Source organism: Microtus oregoni, unplaced genomic scaffold (genome assembly GCF_018167655.1).
Source record: "Microtus oregoni isolate MIOR12 unplaced genomic scaffold, Mior012 000017F_ref0000208, whole genome shotgun sequence".
Classification (NCBI taxonomy): Eukaryota; Metazoa; Chordata; class Mammalia; order Rodentia; family Cricetidae; genus Microtus; species Microtus oregoni.
In genome coordinates, this window is record NW_024543076.1 from 36,500,174 (window position 1) to 36,518,447 (window position 18,274).

General features: G+C 39.6%; 1 protein-coding gene and 1 long non-coding RNA gene across 3 annotated transcripts in view; one reads left to right on the forward strand and one right to left on the reverse strand.

The window, feature by feature from the left end:
• Positions 1-3,605: 3,605 nt before the first annotated feature.
• Positions 3,606-17,029, reverse strand: Pex2 (peroxisomal biogenesis factor 2). The gene is made up of 3 exons (XM_041667568.1): positions 16,775-17,029; positions 6,139-6,250; positions 3,606-4,862 (listed from the first exon to the last, which is right to left on the reverse strand). The coding sequence occupies exon 3, from the start codon at positions 4,843-4,845 to the stop codon at positions 3,931-3,933; it is 915 nt and encodes a 304-aa protein (XP_041523502.1). The 5' UTR covers positions 4,846-4,862; positions 6,139-6,250; positions 16,775-17,029; the 3' UTR covers positions 3,606-3,930.
• The window catches only part of LOC121458348, a 52,617-nt gene continuing 51,347 nt past the window's right edge, over positions 17,005-18,274 (forward strand). The window contains exon 1 of one of the 2 annotated variants that reach the window (XR_005975834.1): positions 17,005-17,263. This is a non-coding gene — a long non-coding RNA (uncharacterized LOC121458348). The remainder of the gene's footprint in view (positions 17,264-18,274) is intronic. The other variant, XR_005975833.1, reaches the window with a different exon arrangement.

Genomic DNA, 18,274 nt, shown 5'->3' on the forward strand with positions numbered 1-18,274 from the left:
GCATTATAAAGAATTCATGACAATTTAATATACAGCAGGATGCACATGGTTCCATGTAAATACTAGTCTACCTTCCGTAAGGCATATTTCCATGAAAAGGCTGCCTCCAACTTCTCTAGGATATCAAGAGATGACTGTATATATTTCTCAGATTTCATCCCCCTTTAACATCTGCTGCTAAACAATCTTATTGTAACACTGTGTGCAGCTAATAACATCCCCTTGAAGATAGAGTAGAAATAAAAGGCTTTGATTATCTGCTATAGAATAAAATGCAGAATTTTTAACCCCTGGAATTGTTATCTAGTAGGGGATAGATGTTAAAAACAAACAAAATCCGCATAACAAACAGACACTCATACACATATACACACAAACACGCATATTTACACACAGACACATTATACACATAGACACATATATACACACGTGCACATACAGACAAACAGACACACATGAAAGAAAAACAGCCAGAACTATTGGATTGATTGAGCCTAGGAGCAACAGGCAACAAAACAAATCTCACAGTTAAAAAAAAAAATTAAGCATTTTATCATTCTGGCAGTGGCGGCACACACCTTTAACTCCAGCACTTGGGAGGAAGAGACAGGTGGATCTCTGTGAGTTAATGACATCTTGGTCTACAAGAGCTAGTTCTAGGACAGGCTCCAAAACTACAGAGAAACCCTGTCTCAAAAAAACAAAAAAAATGCATTTTATAAAGTGCTATTATGGTCTATGGCAGCTGTATTATGACAATAGAGTTGCTTCTTTAAGTTTATACCTAATATACCAAAACAATATAAAAAGATGGTAAGTGTATCTATTACTAACTTCTATCTTTTCATGGTTGTATTCTAAGACATCCAGTTACTGTCAATGTTGGCATACCAGAAAACTGATAAGATGTTGTTGTTTTCCCTGCCCAACGTCCATCTCCCCAATGAGAGCATTTCAGTTTCTTAGCGTGGCCAGTCTGCCCAAAGCACGTAAGTTCAGGGGGTATACATGGAGACGTGTCAGTGGGCATCTATCCTCATCTATCATGTGTTTAGGAATGCGCATGTAATCCCAAGCTGGGCATAACAATGAGTATTGTAGTTCTGCTGTGTTACTTGGCAAGAGGGTGTCAATCTAGTGGGATCAGAAAGCTGGCAGAATAGAAACCTCAAACTTCTGAAGTGGTCAATATTTTCCATGAGAATAAAGTCAATTCGGAATATTAATGATAACAGTCATGGAAAGAATTCGTACTCTCACTTCTGCTGTGGTTTAAATCTGAACCGTTTTCTTATTTTTTTTTTTTGTTTTTTTGGTTTTTTTTTTTGGTTTTTCAAGACATGGTTTCTCTGTGGTTTGGGAGCCTGTCCTGGAACCAGGCTGGTCTCGAACTCACAGAGATCCGCCTGCCTCTGCCCCCCAAGTGCTGGGATTAAAGGCGTGCGCCACCACCCCCCAGCCTGAACCGTTTTCTTATGTGTGTATGGCTGCCCGCTGACTTAATTTGGCTATGATGCCTCTGACCCATCAGTGGACTTAATAATTTGATGTGATTATTGACAGGTGGAAGAAACTGGGTGTGGCCTACTTAGGGGAAGTTGGTCCTTGGATGTGAGCAGAGAAGAGTTGATCTGCTCTGCCTGTGTGCCATGAGGTAGCCATCTGTTCCTCAGTGGGCTTCCACCATGGTATTCTGCTTTCCCTTATAACTAGAAGGAATGGAGCCAATTGATTATGGGGCTGAAAACTCTGAAACCATGCACCAAGATAAGTCCTTTCTCCTCTGTTTTCTAGAGCATGTTTTTCAGTGACAAAAATCTAACTAAATGGTGTCCTAAACATGTACTTATAACATACCAATGTAAATGAGTTTGGTATATATTGTACTGGATATATACAGAAATGGCAAAAGCAGGGTTTGAAGCCAACTTTATGCCTTTGTCCCTCAGCCCATACAAACTGCTGATCAGAAACATGAGAATTCATGGAGTGAGCCTGTTAAAAAGGGTTTTTTTACATTTATAGTTTCATGCGTGTACACACATGTACTGTGGCATGCGTGGACGTAAAATGACAGCTTGTGAGAGTCTGTTTTCCCCTTCAGGCATGTGGATTCTCAAGATGGGATTCAGATCCTCAGGCTCTGGAGCAGGCAAAAAGAGCCCCCGAGCTATCTCACCAGCCTTCTTAAAGATACTGAAAATCTACGCCCAGATGGAAGGAGTTGTCTTGAATTCTTCACTTTGGTATATCAGCAAATCATTTTCAGTTTACCCCAAACAATCTGAGTTGGAGATCATTCTCTCTCACTCCCTCCATCTGTCTGTCTGTCTGTCTCTCTCTCTCACACACACACATACATGTGCATGCACACACTCCACAGTGCATACGTGGTGGTCAGGAGACATCGTTCTTTCCTTCTATCATCTAGATTCTGGGGATCAAATTCAGAGCGTGTGAATCAGCAGCAGGTGCTTTTCCTCACTGGGTCATCTGTTGCTTTATCTAGTGGGAACTCAGAGTCCTAAATAACAATTTGTGTCATTTCTTTCTATGAGAAAGAAGACAGCGCTGAGCTGCCTTACAAGGCTAAGGAATGTTGAAATAAGAAATGCATGTTCAATACAGGGAATGAAATACATGTGAATATTGTCATCTATATTTGAAAATTGTGTATTATCCTGAATTTTCAGTTTTTCACAACTAAGTTTTATATGAGAAAAAAAGATAAATTTTAGATACATTCTTCTCAAACTGTGAAGCACCTCACCTAGCTTACACTAAATTGATGCTGCACTGACTCAACATTAGGTGACTGGATATCCCAAGTATGCTACTTTCCCTGTTCACTGCTTTATCTCCAGCTGCATCAATATCTTAAGTGTTGAGTGAAATATGAACACAGATGGTCACTAGTCTACCACATCATATATTCATGTTTCTAGGTTTGTCCCTTAAAAACCATCTTTTAATATATTCTAATTAAGACTTGAGACTGATCAACACAAGCTAATTTGTTAATTTCCAGAAATATATATATATATATATATATATATATTATAGTATATAAAGTACACTGATACTATTTAATATGCGAACTAATTAGATTCTAGCATATTGTAAAGGCACAAAATTGATACTCTTTAAAGATAAATGCTATTATTTTGGCAAAGTTATTTAAAACAGCACCAATATTCTCATATTATTTAACAAAGGGTTCATTTAGTGATTCTTCAGAGAGAAGAAGTTACTTGACATGCATTGCTAGTTTACCCTAGTACCCAAAAGACCTCCAGTATGTCACAAAATTACCAATACACTTGGTGAGACCAAAGATACAGACTTAGAAAATAGTGTTCTTTAGACTAGCTGTCCCATGGTCCCCAAACCTCGCTTCTAGGCTGCCTTAAGCACTTTTTAACCTTCTAAATATAAGAATTCAACTCTGAAGGGGTCTGCAGCTAGGGGCTGAACCTCTTGAAAACTGGCTTCAGGAAAAAGTTCAGGTAGGAGCAAGACTCTAGAACCTGAAGTTTAATATAACAGGGTCTTATGATGTTGGCTTATGACGTTCTGTCATTTCTGAAAATAAATGCATACTCATCTCAGAGTCTCAAAAATCGTTTATTTTTAGAGTTCGACCTTTTCTATGAAGAAGCATTTTTAGTCATTCTCAGTATTCATCTGACAAAAATTTCCCATTATTCTTGACATTAAAAAATTTAATAGATGACTTAAAAAATAACCTGAACATTTATAAGATGCTTTCATATCATTTAGTTTCCAGTGATTAGAATTTAGTGGCTTAGAAAAAAAGAGGACAGTGGCTGAGCAGCACATGCCTTTTCAAAGACACCTACATATGACATTGATGATGACTAATACCAAGGACACACAATACATTTTCCCTCAGAGGAAACAATTTGGTTTCTAAAGAGCGTTTACTTCTGACATTTCAATTCCTGATTTCAGTGGCTGCACACTGTGCACTTCTATGCCACACTTAGGACAGGTAAAGTACATGTCAAATAGGAAGCTACTTTTAATGCAGTAATAACAGAACACGTGGTCACATCCAATGGTGTGAGGCATTGTGGGCCACTCTCCACACAGGGCACATTCTTTGCCACTGCTGGCGAGCGCACTGTCACTAACAGTGCCGGTAAGGGGTATGCACCAGGAAGACAATTTGGCTTTCAACTTCTGGATATTGATGAGTGGTAATAGGAAAATCAGAAACTCAGCAAAACCGTGCCAGAGAAGTTCCCTATTCATGTACTCAAAACCAACTTCACGCATGTTCTGGGGCTTGCAAAATACAGAATGAATGCCAAGGAGGCGTTCTGTCAAAGTTGCAAACTTTCCCTTCTGCAAGAAAATCAAGAAGTTTATCAACTCACCTAATTTTATGAGTCCAACCACAAAATTCATGCACTGTTTGACTTTCCCGAAAGATGCTAAATGACGGTTTCGAAACAAATCATAACATCGTTCTTCTAACCATCGACCCCCAATGGTGCACACGGCATACCACAGTTTCTGATTTTTACTTGGTGGCTGGTATCTTGGGCTGGAAGAGAAATCATTTTTGTACTGAATATTCAGAACTGACTGCCCCACAGTGGCATTTCTGGAGTAGACGGTGAACCTCCATAGGAAAAGCCACAGACATGCTTTCACTTCTGGTTCAAAGCGAGCTAAGAGCCCTGGCTTAAATCCATGAAAGCACTGAGTAAACTGGGACCACACGAGCTGCTCCAGAGCCTTGTTCAGTTCAAGGGCATCCAGCTGACTGATCCTCAGCACTCTGTTCGCACTCTTCATCTTCTCCTCTCTGCCAGCCATGTCTTCTCTGGAACTGTCTAGGAAAAAACAATTAGGGAGCATCAAGCAACAGCAATCTTCTATTACTGCCTCAGCTGCTGGGGTTCACAGAGATGGGCTCTTAATCAGAACCTCTCTTTTCTTCTTCCTTTCTTTATGTCTCGCTTCATGCCCCACCTGTTACCCTTTCTCAGCAAGGGACTCATGGGTAGCAGGTGAGAGAGAAGAACGAGATGAGGAAGGACAGCTATTTACTGATTGCAGGAATATACCTCTACATAATACCCCTTGGTTGGATATTCTGTCAGACAGATTAAAATCCTGAAACTAACAATGAGGCAGAGTAACACATCAAATGGAGAAGGATAATTTACATAGAACACTGCAATAGATGGTTAAATCAAGACCTCACTGTGATTTTCAGTTCTTTTAGGGGATTCAAGGATGTGTTTTTCAAGTAGTCACTTAATCTTTCTCAAATATATTTACATTTCACTAATGAAATACTAGGGTGTGTTTTGGATATATACACTATAAAGTACTTAATAAAAAGCATCAGTAAAGATACATACTATAAAAATTTCATAGATGCACAAGTAAAGAAAGAGATGCTAAAGAAGAATCAAAATAATAAGTGAATTCTAAAAAGTTAATTAATGTTAGTTCAGTAGTTCAGTAGGTATGCCTCAGAAGTAATTTACGATTTCTAATGCGGCAAAGAAAAGCCTATCACTGCAGCAGTTGGTACACAGATCAGTGGAGATCTCTTACATCCTATGAATGAACCATCAAACTCGAGCCAAAACCCAAATTTGCTTTAGTGTCTAAGTGGGTCCTTTGCTTTCCTACATAATCTAAACATGTGGAACTCTAGGAAGCTGAGGGTAAACTTGTGATTGCCATGTAATAGCAAAAACGGGGAGACATTCTCACCAAATGCACATTCTAAGTTAGAAGATGAATGATTCTGCAAACTTTTTGTACAGCATGGCTACTACAGTTACTAAGACAGCATGCATCTTTAAAGATGGCTATGATTGTGTCTACAACTGAAAACATCCTAAAACAAATTTGTACTTCTTGAAATGAGAACTATCTCTGACAACACAAGACATTTTCAAGAAGTGAATTTTAATGCTGCTCATGTGTCCTAGATTGAATTAGTGGCAGAGACCTTATGCTTAACAAGTTCAAACACAGGAAGCAAAATGAGCCTTGAATAATACAGGTTGCTTGGTGACGACTTGCACTAAACCAGACATGAGCAATGACTTTCCTATAAAAAGGGCAATCTCCTTCTGAGGGAGCACTCACCTTTCCCCCTGTTCCTGTGGTCCCTTCTGGACTCAGCAGCCTACCCACAAGGCAGTGGAGAGCTCTCCTGCACGTTTGCTTCAAGAGATCCTCGCCTCATACTTGCCAGGAGCTACAGTAAAGAAAGGGGGATTAAAAAGAGACAGAAGAGAGGCCTTTCCTCACTCACTAAAATAATCTAATCTAATCTAATCTATTGCCAATGAGTGTCAGCTCTTTGTCCAAAATATTTTTTTCTCACACAGTCATCACTCTCCAACTGCTAGAACCCATTTCCTAAAGAAGTCTGGCCGCTCTCCCCTCCACTGGGATTAGTTCTAGTTGCTTTATCTCCTTTCTGACCCATCAGAGACTGTCCACCCTGGAGTCATTCTGGAACACAAGTCTTTCTGAACAGGTGCCCCAGTTCCTTTTTAAAGCACCCCTGCCACTTCATAACATGTATTTTTTCTTCTTCTTTTGCTTGGAGCATGTGTCCCCATTCTTCAGCTGAAAAACCTAAGTACTGGCTCAAGTACCATTTCCTCCTGGCTCTAATTTTGCTTGGATGCCCTTCTGGGGTTTCCTTAGCATCCCACTTTCCTTCTTTGGCCTCTATACGTTGGACACAATGTACTTTCTAATTGTCTATTTCCTCTACTACATGGTAAGCAATGATGCTAAGAATATTTGGGTATTATCAGAGTAGAATCAGGGCACCTAGTTCCTGGTACATAAAGACATTTTAGAATTGCTCGATAAATGGATAAATGAGCAGAATGAAAGCGTAGGATAGCACACACAAATTCTATCTGCTAACTTTTAAAATGATTTCCAATTACTATAAAAAACAGATTCTTATTTACTCAACCATGTTTGTGGTCCATCTGCTACTTATCAGCTGTGCTGGAGACGCTGATATGTAGTAGAATGAGAGACAATTGTGACCTAGGTTAAGAGAGGGGGACTGTAAGGGCATGCTATAGAAACAGGCAAACAGATGGGGTAACTGATTTTCTAGGGGAAATTTAGGACACTGTGCCTCCATCCTCATTTCTGGAGACAGGTTCCTGGCAAAGAGCCATCTAAGAAGGCCCAGAGAAGAAGCAGCGGGGTCAATACAGTTATGAAACTAAAAACAATTAGGGAGAGGTGTTACGAAAGCCAGAAGCACAAGAACAAGCAGAAAGCTGCAAAGGAAAGCAAGAAATGGATCCTAAAGTCTCTAGGATAGAAGCTCCAGGAAGGAAACAGGATTTAGACAACACTCCTAAGTGAAAAGCTAATCAGGTTTGCTCTGCAGACACTTGCTCTGGCCACTCACAGAATAGATTTCTGCTGGCTCTGAGGAGGCCTGGAAGCACACTGACCATTTAACAGGCTGTTAGGTTGATCTAGTGAGAAGCTAATGGTGGTGTAAGTTATAAAGCTATCAATGGGGACAAAGAAAAGGAATGTCGAAGTCTAAAGTGGGGTGGGAGACCTGACACCATTTGACAAGAATTAAATAAAAATAAATGAGCAGAGTAGAAAATGGGGGCTCAGTGCTCTAACATGGGAAATACATGAATATATGCAACCAGTTTTCAAAGTCAAAGGTTTCTATGAGATGCCTTAGTGGCTATCTTGTTAACATGGGACCGAGAGTTTGGGTGCAGATTTTTATAAGTCTAGGCATTTCTAATAAAATTTACCTAGTTAAACACTAAATGAGGAAGGCAGTGATACAAACTTCTGGTGGTCCATATCTCCTCACAGTGAATTCAGCTTTCTCTATAACAAGAATCTGATTTTCATACTTTTCAACTGATAAAAGAGATACAAAAATGTATAAGAAAGATACATATCTCTTTGTGTATTCTACATACTCTATTCCTTCCATGTCCCTCTATTATAGTGCTTTTCAAATCTGAGAGCTTATCAGAACCACTCACAGGATCTTTTAGATGCTGAGTTCCACTCTTAAGAATTCTGATTTACTAGATATGTAATGGGACCTCCACAGTTCACGTTTCTCATAAGTGCTCTAGAGATTTTGAGAACTTCTGGGTGAGTCAATTTCAAAGATAAATTCATCTTTTTTTTTCCTTCCTATCATCTGTATGCCTCAATACTGCATGTTCTTCCTGTCATTCATTTCTAGCTGGTTTTCATCACTTCATCTATAAAAGCTCACTGACTCAGCACGTCTTTTTCTATTAAGTAGTCCTTGTGAAATTCAAGGCCATTGTTGATTCCACAAAAAACCTGATCATTATTGGATCTTGGAATTCAGAGAAAAAGACATTTCCTGGCTCTCACATAAGGGTATCATACAAGTCCTAAAAAGAGAAGCAATCAAGTAAACAGAACTAGGTGCTATTTTCCCTAACGTACTAACATTATGTACTAACAGGAAAAACAAACTAGCACTATTTGATCAGCTAACACAAAGCTACATGGTTGCTCGCCCCATCCGTCACATACCTGCTCCCCAGTGCTGAGCTGGAGAGGCAGCATTCCTAGCCAAGGGGCAGATGAGATGTGATGCCTGCTTTACATGGTCAGTGTGCTAATTTACACATCTCTAAAGACTAGGGTTGTTAGAGTTGCAGATGAGAGGACATAAGTATCTTCATCTCGCCACTCTGGAATTCACCATGAAGACTGGCTGCTTACAGGAGCTGCTCATGAATCAACAACTGTGAAGCCGTATGAGATGGCGGAGAGAGGTAGCCAGTCAAAGCACTAGGTGAAAAGCTGGACAGTCAGGAAGATATGTCAGCCTCCAGTGCTTCACTGATACTTAGTGAGTTGTCAGGGAATAGTTTCTCAGACACATAATCTTTTTCAAAATCCTTCTTTCTAGAGAAATCATACTTGAGACCATGTAGTAAAGAGGAATTTTTAATGACTGCCAGGAAAGGAGACTTAAGACTTAACACAGTCTAACAGATCCAATATTTAACAATACTATAAAAAATTCTTTCTTATTCCTTCTGTTATAGTTTAACATTTTTTCTTTGCTTTTTTTCCTCCCTAGGCCTGGCCCCAGTGTAGATTAGGAACAGCTGGGCTCACTCTCCTCCCTCGGTAAGGCTCTTAGGAGACCAAAAGACTTATTATTAAACCGCTCCTCAGCCTTTGCTTCCCCAGATGAATAATTTGTTTCTTTGAGTTTTGTTTTAGAGTTTATTTCTAAGATTTTAATAGTTTTGTGCCTTGTTTTAGTCGTAAACCTAGAACAAACACTGTCCATTACACTCCACAGTTTGTCAGGATGGAGTGTCTCACCTATATTCTACACCTATATTCTACACCTATATTCTACACCTATATTCTACACCCCCTCTCAGACAACTGTGGCGCACTGAGGAAAGCAGAGTCAAACTTTCCTGGGCGCAAGTTCTAGCTCTGTCTCCTTTTTGCTATGTGATCAAAAAATTCATTAGCCTCAGACTCTTCTGAAAAGAAATAACAGCAACTCCAATGGGTTGTTGAGATTAACCTAGATAATGCTAGGAAAGTGGCTTGAAACTATAAAGAAGTCTTATTACCGCATCGTTATTACCTTGGCTAAGGATGGGCATAAAAGAAAAAGACTACAAGTTGATTTTGGCCAATCTCGTTTGAAAAGACTGTAATCTTCATTATTACTCACAATAATGCCTTAACCTGTGTCAAAAGAATTTGTTTACAGGAAATACTGACTACATCATTAACATGTAATCGTGGCAGAGAAACTGTAAACATAATATCACCATTACCTGTGCTTCTGTGAGAGGCAGGCAAGAAGGCCGACATAAGGCTTATTCACATACAGTTTGCCTCTCATCTGGAAGATCACATAAGAGGACTGCTAGAGAATCGGGTTGGGTTCCATCATTACTAACACACTCATCAATTTAACCCCATCAACGCGGTTGGGACTGTGACTAGGAAATGAAGAAACCTCAGGAACACATGGTACTAACTGCTTTGGGTGTACTTTGTCCCATAGGGCAGGGCACAGACAGTTCAAGTACTTAATCCTTGGTTTATCAACAAAATAGTATATTCAGTTCTTCCTCTTGCCCAACTCCACCCAGTCCCTATTCTGGCAGGCACAGATCTTTCAGAATACTAGCTTTAGACATGAGCAGTGCCCAGGAGAGGAAACTGATGAAATAAATATAATTGGAAGTTCAATTAATCTGATTATAGAATCCTCTTCCTTCCACTGCAGCATAATAAGATTTGTCCCGTAATAGGCGTGAAGTACAGAAAAATGCCATAAATGCCTTTAAATCACATAAAATCATTCTCAACATAATGGAAGTAGTCTGTGTTTTAGTGACTTCTAATTCTCTGACAAATACTTATTCAATTTAACTAATATTCATTGGGCATATAAATGCCAGGCAATCTCCTAGGTAGCAGGGATTTGATCTAAATATTTATTATCAGTGGACTTCCCCTCTCCTTTTCCCCATACTTGTTTAATACAACAGAGTTTTAGTAAATCAGAACTGGCCATGGATCCCTGAATCAATGAAAGGATCTCCTCAGAGGAAAAGATAAGTATCTTTCTTACTTAGGACAAAGGAACAGGCTGTGCAAAAAGCTTGAGATGTGAACTGGCTATGGTCTCGCTGGGACTCCTGGAGATCGATTTCAGCAGGAGCTGCTGGAATGTAGCCTTGGTTAGTTAATCAGTGTGTTTTCATATGTCACCTGGCTGCAAAGAGGTAAGTTATCTGCTATGATGGAGGCAGAGAGGCCTTTCACAAGAGATGGACCAAAGACTAGGCCACATTGAACAAAGCACCTAGGCTGTTAGGGATGCTGCACAGATGCTGTAGGCATGATGATCACCCAGAAGTGACATAACAGGGCATACATTTCAGAAGGTCAGCCTGGTAACAGAATTCCCTGAGCTAGAGGAAAACTAATGCTCAAGAGAACAGTTCCAGGACTTCTTCCAAATTTTGGAAAACATAATTTATTTTCAATTAAAACTTTGCAAATAAAAAGAAGATATTAATTACATTTTTGGATAAATAAATTTCTACTACTTTCGGTAAGCCAGTAGTTTCTAGGATCCTTTTACAGTGATTACCAATACCAAGGCTCAACCACCGGTGAGACCATAGGTTCTTTACTTTCAGTTTAGGTAAGCTTTATACTTCAATGTTTGGGGGTTCTTTTAAACTGGTACTAAGTTTTATAAAGGTTGGCTCAAAGTTGAAAGGTTCAAAAAATAAAAGTCAATCTGTCAATCTTTTTGCTCCTGAAAACTAAAATTATTCTGAATTAAAGTAATAATAGATTGATATTTTTCAAAATGCCTAGGCAAGTTTCATCCTATTCCACCTTTTAATGCCCAACCTGATACTTTTCTCCCTCACTTTCTAAATCATGATAAACTTAAAAAATATTTATTATCCAAGCAAATAGTCACATTAAAGTGATTAAAATTATAATCTGTGATATACATTTTAACATTAGAGACAGATTCTAGTACTTTAAGGATACATGGGAAAGATGCTAAAGGCAAAGTTAGGAGCAAATAAAAAGTCTAATACCTAATAGTGTTAAGGGAATTAAAACTAAGTTGTCAAATAAATATGTTTAAGACTAAATGACCCAGCACTAAGAACTGTTAAAAGGGTCCCCTGCTGAAATTTTATCAGGGGACACGCCACACTGCTTTCCTTTCAGATTAAAAAAAAAAAAAATCCTGGAAATAGGTTTTGGAAGAGCAGCAACATGTAACTCATGCCTTAAATGACTCCTGTTTTCTTTTTTATTTTCACTGCCAAAAATAAAACCTTTATCATCAACATCACATTAAAAAAAACATAACAAATGATTTTATCTCATTGAGGAAGAAGGAAATTTTCGGGATGTACTTTAAAGCTTTTATTGAGTGTGGTGCAAATTTTGAATGAATATATTTTATTTAAAAACACGTTATTGACAGAAATCTATCAATAATAATGTGGGTATTGTCAAGGGCCTGTCAATATTAATGTAATTATGATTAAGAGGATAACATGGAGTTTAGCTATAATACCAAGTAACATCTCCTCCAATACTGCTATCAATATACACATTATTATTGACCTGTTCTGGGACTCTCAGTACTAGATGTATTACCATTAAACATGTTTGTCAATGCATACTGCCTACAGAAATTCTACATTTAAATTTACAGGCCTGTAAACTTTGTCAGCAGAAACCTCTGAATTCCAATTAATCTCTAAGTTACCATACACGCCCACTTCCCCTGCCAGGTTCTTTTGCATCTTAGAAACAGGGAATACACCATTCACAGGACAAAGTCACTGCTATACTATCCTAGGAATTCTACTGATCAAAATGGATGGAACTGTAACTCCATTTTATTTCTTTCTACGTTTCTAAAAGTTTTAGGGTAAAACTTCATACCCGGAGTTATATGAATAATCTCTAATCGTATATCTTAAGTTTTGAATCTATGTTCTACTACTTTATCTTCTTTGTGTAGTCAGATTTACTGTCCATTGTACTGAAATCAACACTAGCAAATGGGACATGAATCAGAAAGGGACTTACTGGATTCCCAGAGAACACTTCAAACATAGGTAAAGCTATGCTGAGATACATTATAAAACCCTGACTTCTAGCACCCTGAACAGGCCTAAAACCCCAAAATTTGTAAGTTCAAATCCCACTTCTGCTGAACTTGCTACATGAATTGCTCTTATTCTGTTGTTACTCTCTCTGTCAAACAAAGATTCAGTTTCAATATTTCATAGAGAGACAATGTGATAAATCACAATAATACTCATTTGGATACAAACAAGATAGATACATGAAGTTTTCAAACTGTGGATATTAGGTCTCCAAATTCTTTAGCTTGAACACAGCTCTTATAAAAATTCTAGTATTTTAGTAATTTTTCTAAAATTGTACAATGATAAAAACAGTACAGAGTTCTCAAAAAGGAGAGCAGGGACAAGCTTTGTACCAGAGCGGGGGGGGGGGGGGGTGTATTTTATTCCCATTTGGAAAGAGGAAGAAACCAAAGAAAATGGTAATTTTTCAAGACTAGAATTGATTTTACACACTCATACCCAAAACAAGCAAACATACTCACCCCCAAGGTGTTGCTTATTTTAGCTACTGTTTACTTGTTTCAGTATCTAAAGTTAACCAAAACGCTATTTTAAACCTTAAAACAAAGTTTCCAACACCTTAACCTAGCATCACCCACTTAATAAAAAGAAATCAGCAAGGTTTACATAGTCTTTTCTTTTAGAAACCTGCTCTTTCTACATCATACAAAGAGTAGGCAGCAACACTAAAGAGATGTTTGAGTGCACACAAGAGGAACAAAGAGACTACAGACAATTCATTTTACTATACAATATTCTTCATTTACTGGAGAAACAAACAACTGTAGACAAAACTGGTAATTTACAGGAAGTGTCATAGCAAAGCTTGGAAGGGGGAGGAAACTGGGACAAACAAAAAACAACCCCTTCCGATTGAAGACATGGTAAGAGTGAGCACTGATGCTGGAGAATGCTGAAAAAGGATAAAGAGATAAAGAGAGAGCAAGGGAAAAATAACAAATGGGACACAAAGATTAGTAACTACAGTTGAGTCACAGGGCTAGAAGTGGCAGAGCCTTGTTCTGTACTTGTGCCCTCTACGGACAAGGTGACAATGGCCTGGAAGTATAAATACTTTCAGGTGGCACCAGAGGACACAGAAGGAATTATTTTCAAATGCTAAGTATTAAGTGCAGGGATTCCAACTACAGGAAAACCTACAATCCAAGCGTGCTGAAACATCCAGATAAAATACCTGAAGAAATGGCTTCAAATCAGTCTATATTTTTTTAAAATCAAACTGCTTAAGAGAATTCCAGACCACTTGAAAATTATTATAACAAAGATTTAATTGCAATTTTTATAGCAAAAGAGAATGGGAAAATATCCTCAAACAAAGAGGTATCGATCATAGAACAGAACAAATTACAATATGATACATAATTGTACCATATACTATTTCCTTTATATTGTGTCCTGAAACCATTATAATACAATAGCTGTTATAATCTCTACTCTAAATAAAAAAAAATTAAGATGAAGGTAACAGTAAATTACTAGTAATCACTACAAAATTGCAACACACACAAACTTAGAATGGGTGGGTAGTTGCTGAGCTTGAAGCAAATGTAATTCCACAAAATGAAAAGCGAATTTTTGCTCCTAGGAATGATTCAAAATACCAAATTCATAACCAAGCTTTCAGAAGTACAGATGGAGAAAAAAATTAAAGGAATGTGGTAAATCACCCATGCTCTCATCCACATTCCCTCCCCCTATACATGCGGTCAGAGAATCAGCCGAAGGGATTGAATGTCAAACCTAAACAAAGAGACTTATATGGGTGAAAAATGTGGCATGATCATTTATTATGAATACAGATTTATGTGTATGGTAGATGTCATGCCAGCTCATCCAGTGAACACAGGGGTTGCACGTGATAGAGACAGAATTACTTTTCAGCTCCTGGCTTTTGTGTTTTAATAAGAAAAAAAAAGACAACTTGGATGGTATTTTATCTTACTTTACTCACTCAGGAAAGAAATCTGAGCTCTGATAAGAGGAATACATATTAAACAGAATTAAAAAAAAATAATGTAGAAAGGGACTTTCTGACTGTATGGAAGGAAATAGGCCGGAAAGACAAAAAAGCCACACTAGCAAGGCCAAAGGATATATAATCCTTGTCCCTATCTCTACTACCATGTATAAAAACCACAGTATTGCGTTAAAAGGGACAGTGACAGGCTCACAGTCAAGGGGAAATGGAACGGTAGAGGCTTCTCTTCCAAGGTTTCTCTCACATTCTGAAGAAATAAAAGCTGGACAGCCTCCTTCACAGAAAAGAGAGAGGAACATGTAACCTATATTCTGGTTGCACAACTGGGGTGGGGGACGCAATCTTAAGTGAATTTTGCTTCAGACATAAAATCTGACATGGCTCACAGTTCAAAAATTACTTTATTGCCCTGAGGAACAAATGGTGCTAGATTCCTAGTCTTACTAGAGAAGTGATGACCAGCAAGACTGCACGTAACTTTAAGGCTAATTCAGCAACTGAATTAGTCAAACAAAATTATGGCAAGGACTTTATGACCAATCGATTAAGCAACACATGAATTACAGTTAAAAAACAAGACTATCTGAGAGGACGAGAAACTAGGAATGATGACCCATCGTAAAGACAAAACTAAACTTGAAACAAATATTTCATAAACACGAAGCAGCATTACCATGTCTGCAGCTTTTAGAAACTAGGAATATTTAATTTTAGAAAGCCAGAATGACCAAGTGAATGCATACTGAATACAAGCGTTCAATTGTCCTAAGAAAGAGAATTTTTACGCGCAAAGGAAAGGCAGATCATCTGGTCCAAGATATAAATTAAACTTTAACAGGGACACTGTTATAAAAGAAGACATAAATAGCTGTGCTTGTTAAACTACAGCTGACAGTCGGCTTGCTTTGTCTCTCCTCTGCATGGCTCCAGGAAATTTCTACAAAAGTTCTTTTATGGAACAATTTTCAAACCACAGATTGAGTGCTACCTCTAATTACTAAAGAGGAGAATTAGGCCAAAAGGTAAAATTGGGCAGGGGCAAACTATAATCAGGACTAGAACCTAATTCTTTTCATTTTAGTGGTCTATTATGTTCTGTTATTTTACTTTTTAAAGAAAAAAAATGAGGTTCTTTTTTCTAAGTAATTCTGCCGACTCCTTTTTCAAATCCCCTGGCTCATGGTCTTTCAACTGTAATCGTTCTGGATACAAGTAATTGGTAATACAAAAGAGATCAAGTCAGTAAAAAGAAAGAAAAAAGAAAAGTCAGCCACTTCAAATTCATTCTGCTCAGGTTTATCTAAAGGCCACACATTCCTGGAAGGTGTTTTGACTACAAACTGGTAAGGGGGGTTGGAGTTGGGGCTCTTAAGTCATCCCATAATTACAAAAACTTGTCAACATGAAAAGCTGGCAAAGGGTGCCATAAAAAATCTGAAGGTGATAGACTGGAAATTTTTCAGTCCGTGAAAAGTCTTTTTGCTAAGTATCTGGTGTGTGGAAAATGACACGTAAATAAATTAGTGAACCAACGACTTTTAAGAATCCCAAAAGAAAAACAGAAATGATTATCACATTCCTTTTATCAAACCAATGAATTTCAATACATTCTACAAGCTATTTCGTAAGAAAACCTTCCATACATCTGCGCACAGATACCAAAAATGAGTTTAAGTGAATGGTCTCTCAAAAAGGTCGAAACTCCAACACACTGAAATACAAAATCTTTTTTCATCTGAGTTTAAGAAGCCTAGGTACTAGGGCATGGAGGTGATTTCGGGGCTGTCTGAAAAGTCGCATCAGGGAAAGCAGTAGCTCGCTCGCTCCTAGCATTGTCGCTCTGTGTGACAGCGCTACACCGGGGGGGAGGGGGGGGGGACATGACTAGGAGTCTGCATTTGTTTTATTGCCTTTCCGGAAACCAAGAGACAAACTGGCTCCTTCCAGAGAGACAGAAGGCAGAGCGGCCTGCAGCCCAGGCAGGCGAGCGTCGCATGGCCGTCCTCCGAGACTGCCGGCTGCGCTCCGGACGGACACTGACCTGCGGGGTCTGCGGAACCTTTCCTCAAACATTCTCAGGCAAGCTGAGCTTTCCCCAGCCGAAGCTGCGGCAGCCCCGCTTCCGGGATTCGCGGGCTTCCGGAACGACGGAAGACCCGGAAGTAGCTGAAGAAGAGACACAGAGCAGAAAACGGCTTCCCGGGTCTGCGGCGAGTCGGCGAGGGCCCGGCCACGGAAAATGCCGAAGAGCCGAGAAGCCGAAGGGCCGAATGGCCGAGTAGCCGAAGAGGACGGTCCTCGCTCTGGGATTGGTCGGCTAAGCTGCGTCTGCTTGGCAAAAGAGTCACGAAGCGGTCAGCGCTGGGTCGCGGCCCGGCGTGAAGAGACTTCCGTGTCGAGGCCCGGCGGGACGCCTGGGCTAAGCGGGCGGGCTCAGGGCCGCCGGACCAGCGCCGCCGGGTGGTGGTGGGGCGCCTGCGCGCCGGAGAGCAGAGGGACGACCTTGTGAGGAGGACGCCCTCTCCTCCTGGTGGGTGTCGTGCTGACCGTCTCCCCTGATCTGAAGCCGTGCCCTGGGTCCCCCCCCCCCCCCCCCATCAGGTAGCTCCTAGCCGTTCGCCGTGTGGGGTGCAACCCCAGCGGCAAGGAGCAGGAATGACCTTGACCGGTGGCTTGGTTGGAAGTCTTAGGAAGTCAAGTAGAGAGCCCCACTCAGAGGAACCCTCATGGTCCTTTCAATGCTTGCAACCCCGCACCCACCCTACACCAACTGCACTCAGGCTGGTGGGGTAGTGGTACAAGAATACGATTCTTCCTCCATGTATTTTATTTCTGTAATTGCTCTGTGCAACAGAGAGTTCTTATTCAAACTGTGAAATATGGACTAAGTATAGGAGAAAGGAATAAGGAACTCTGGTACCATTCACTCTGTACAGTATTGGCTTATTTATAAAGACAGAATGCTGTCACTTAACACCTGGCATAACTTCTGTTCATTAAGGAGCTCTTGGGAGCAATAGAGGCTGGGGAAGAGAGAAGGCCCACTTGAAACAAACTCCTTTTATTCTACCAAGTGACCCAACAATGTAGATGACACAGCAGTAGCTACAGGTTGGTAGGATTTGGGGTTCAGATAGGGACAGGAGGAAAGTATCTCGAGATGTAGCCTATCAACCGCATGGTGGCCACTAGCTTCTTGTGACTAGTTTAAAATACAGACTGCTCTATAAGGGCATGATTCTAAGACATATCAAAAAGGGATACGAAAAGCTCATCAATTTTAGGTATTGATCATTATATTGAAAGTGTTCCAAATTTTTTAAATTACATAATATAGTTCCCATTATTTTTCTGTTGGACAGTGTTGTTCAAAAGATTATATTCTCTTTGAAGAGCAGGTAGTTGACTTGGTAGTGTAGGAAGATGTCCATGTTGCCCTTCTCAGGTAGCCTACTGTGATTCACTTAATTTTTGTTTCCTTTGGAAGCTGTTTTTTTTTTCCTGTGTAGCCATGGTTGGCCCCAACAGCATTTCTGTCTCA

Coding starts and splice junctions, on each gene's coding strand:
- Pex2 (XM_041667568.1), bottom strand. CDS start 4,845: ATGGCTGGCAGAGAGGAGAAGATGAAGAGTGCGAACAGAGTGCTGAGG.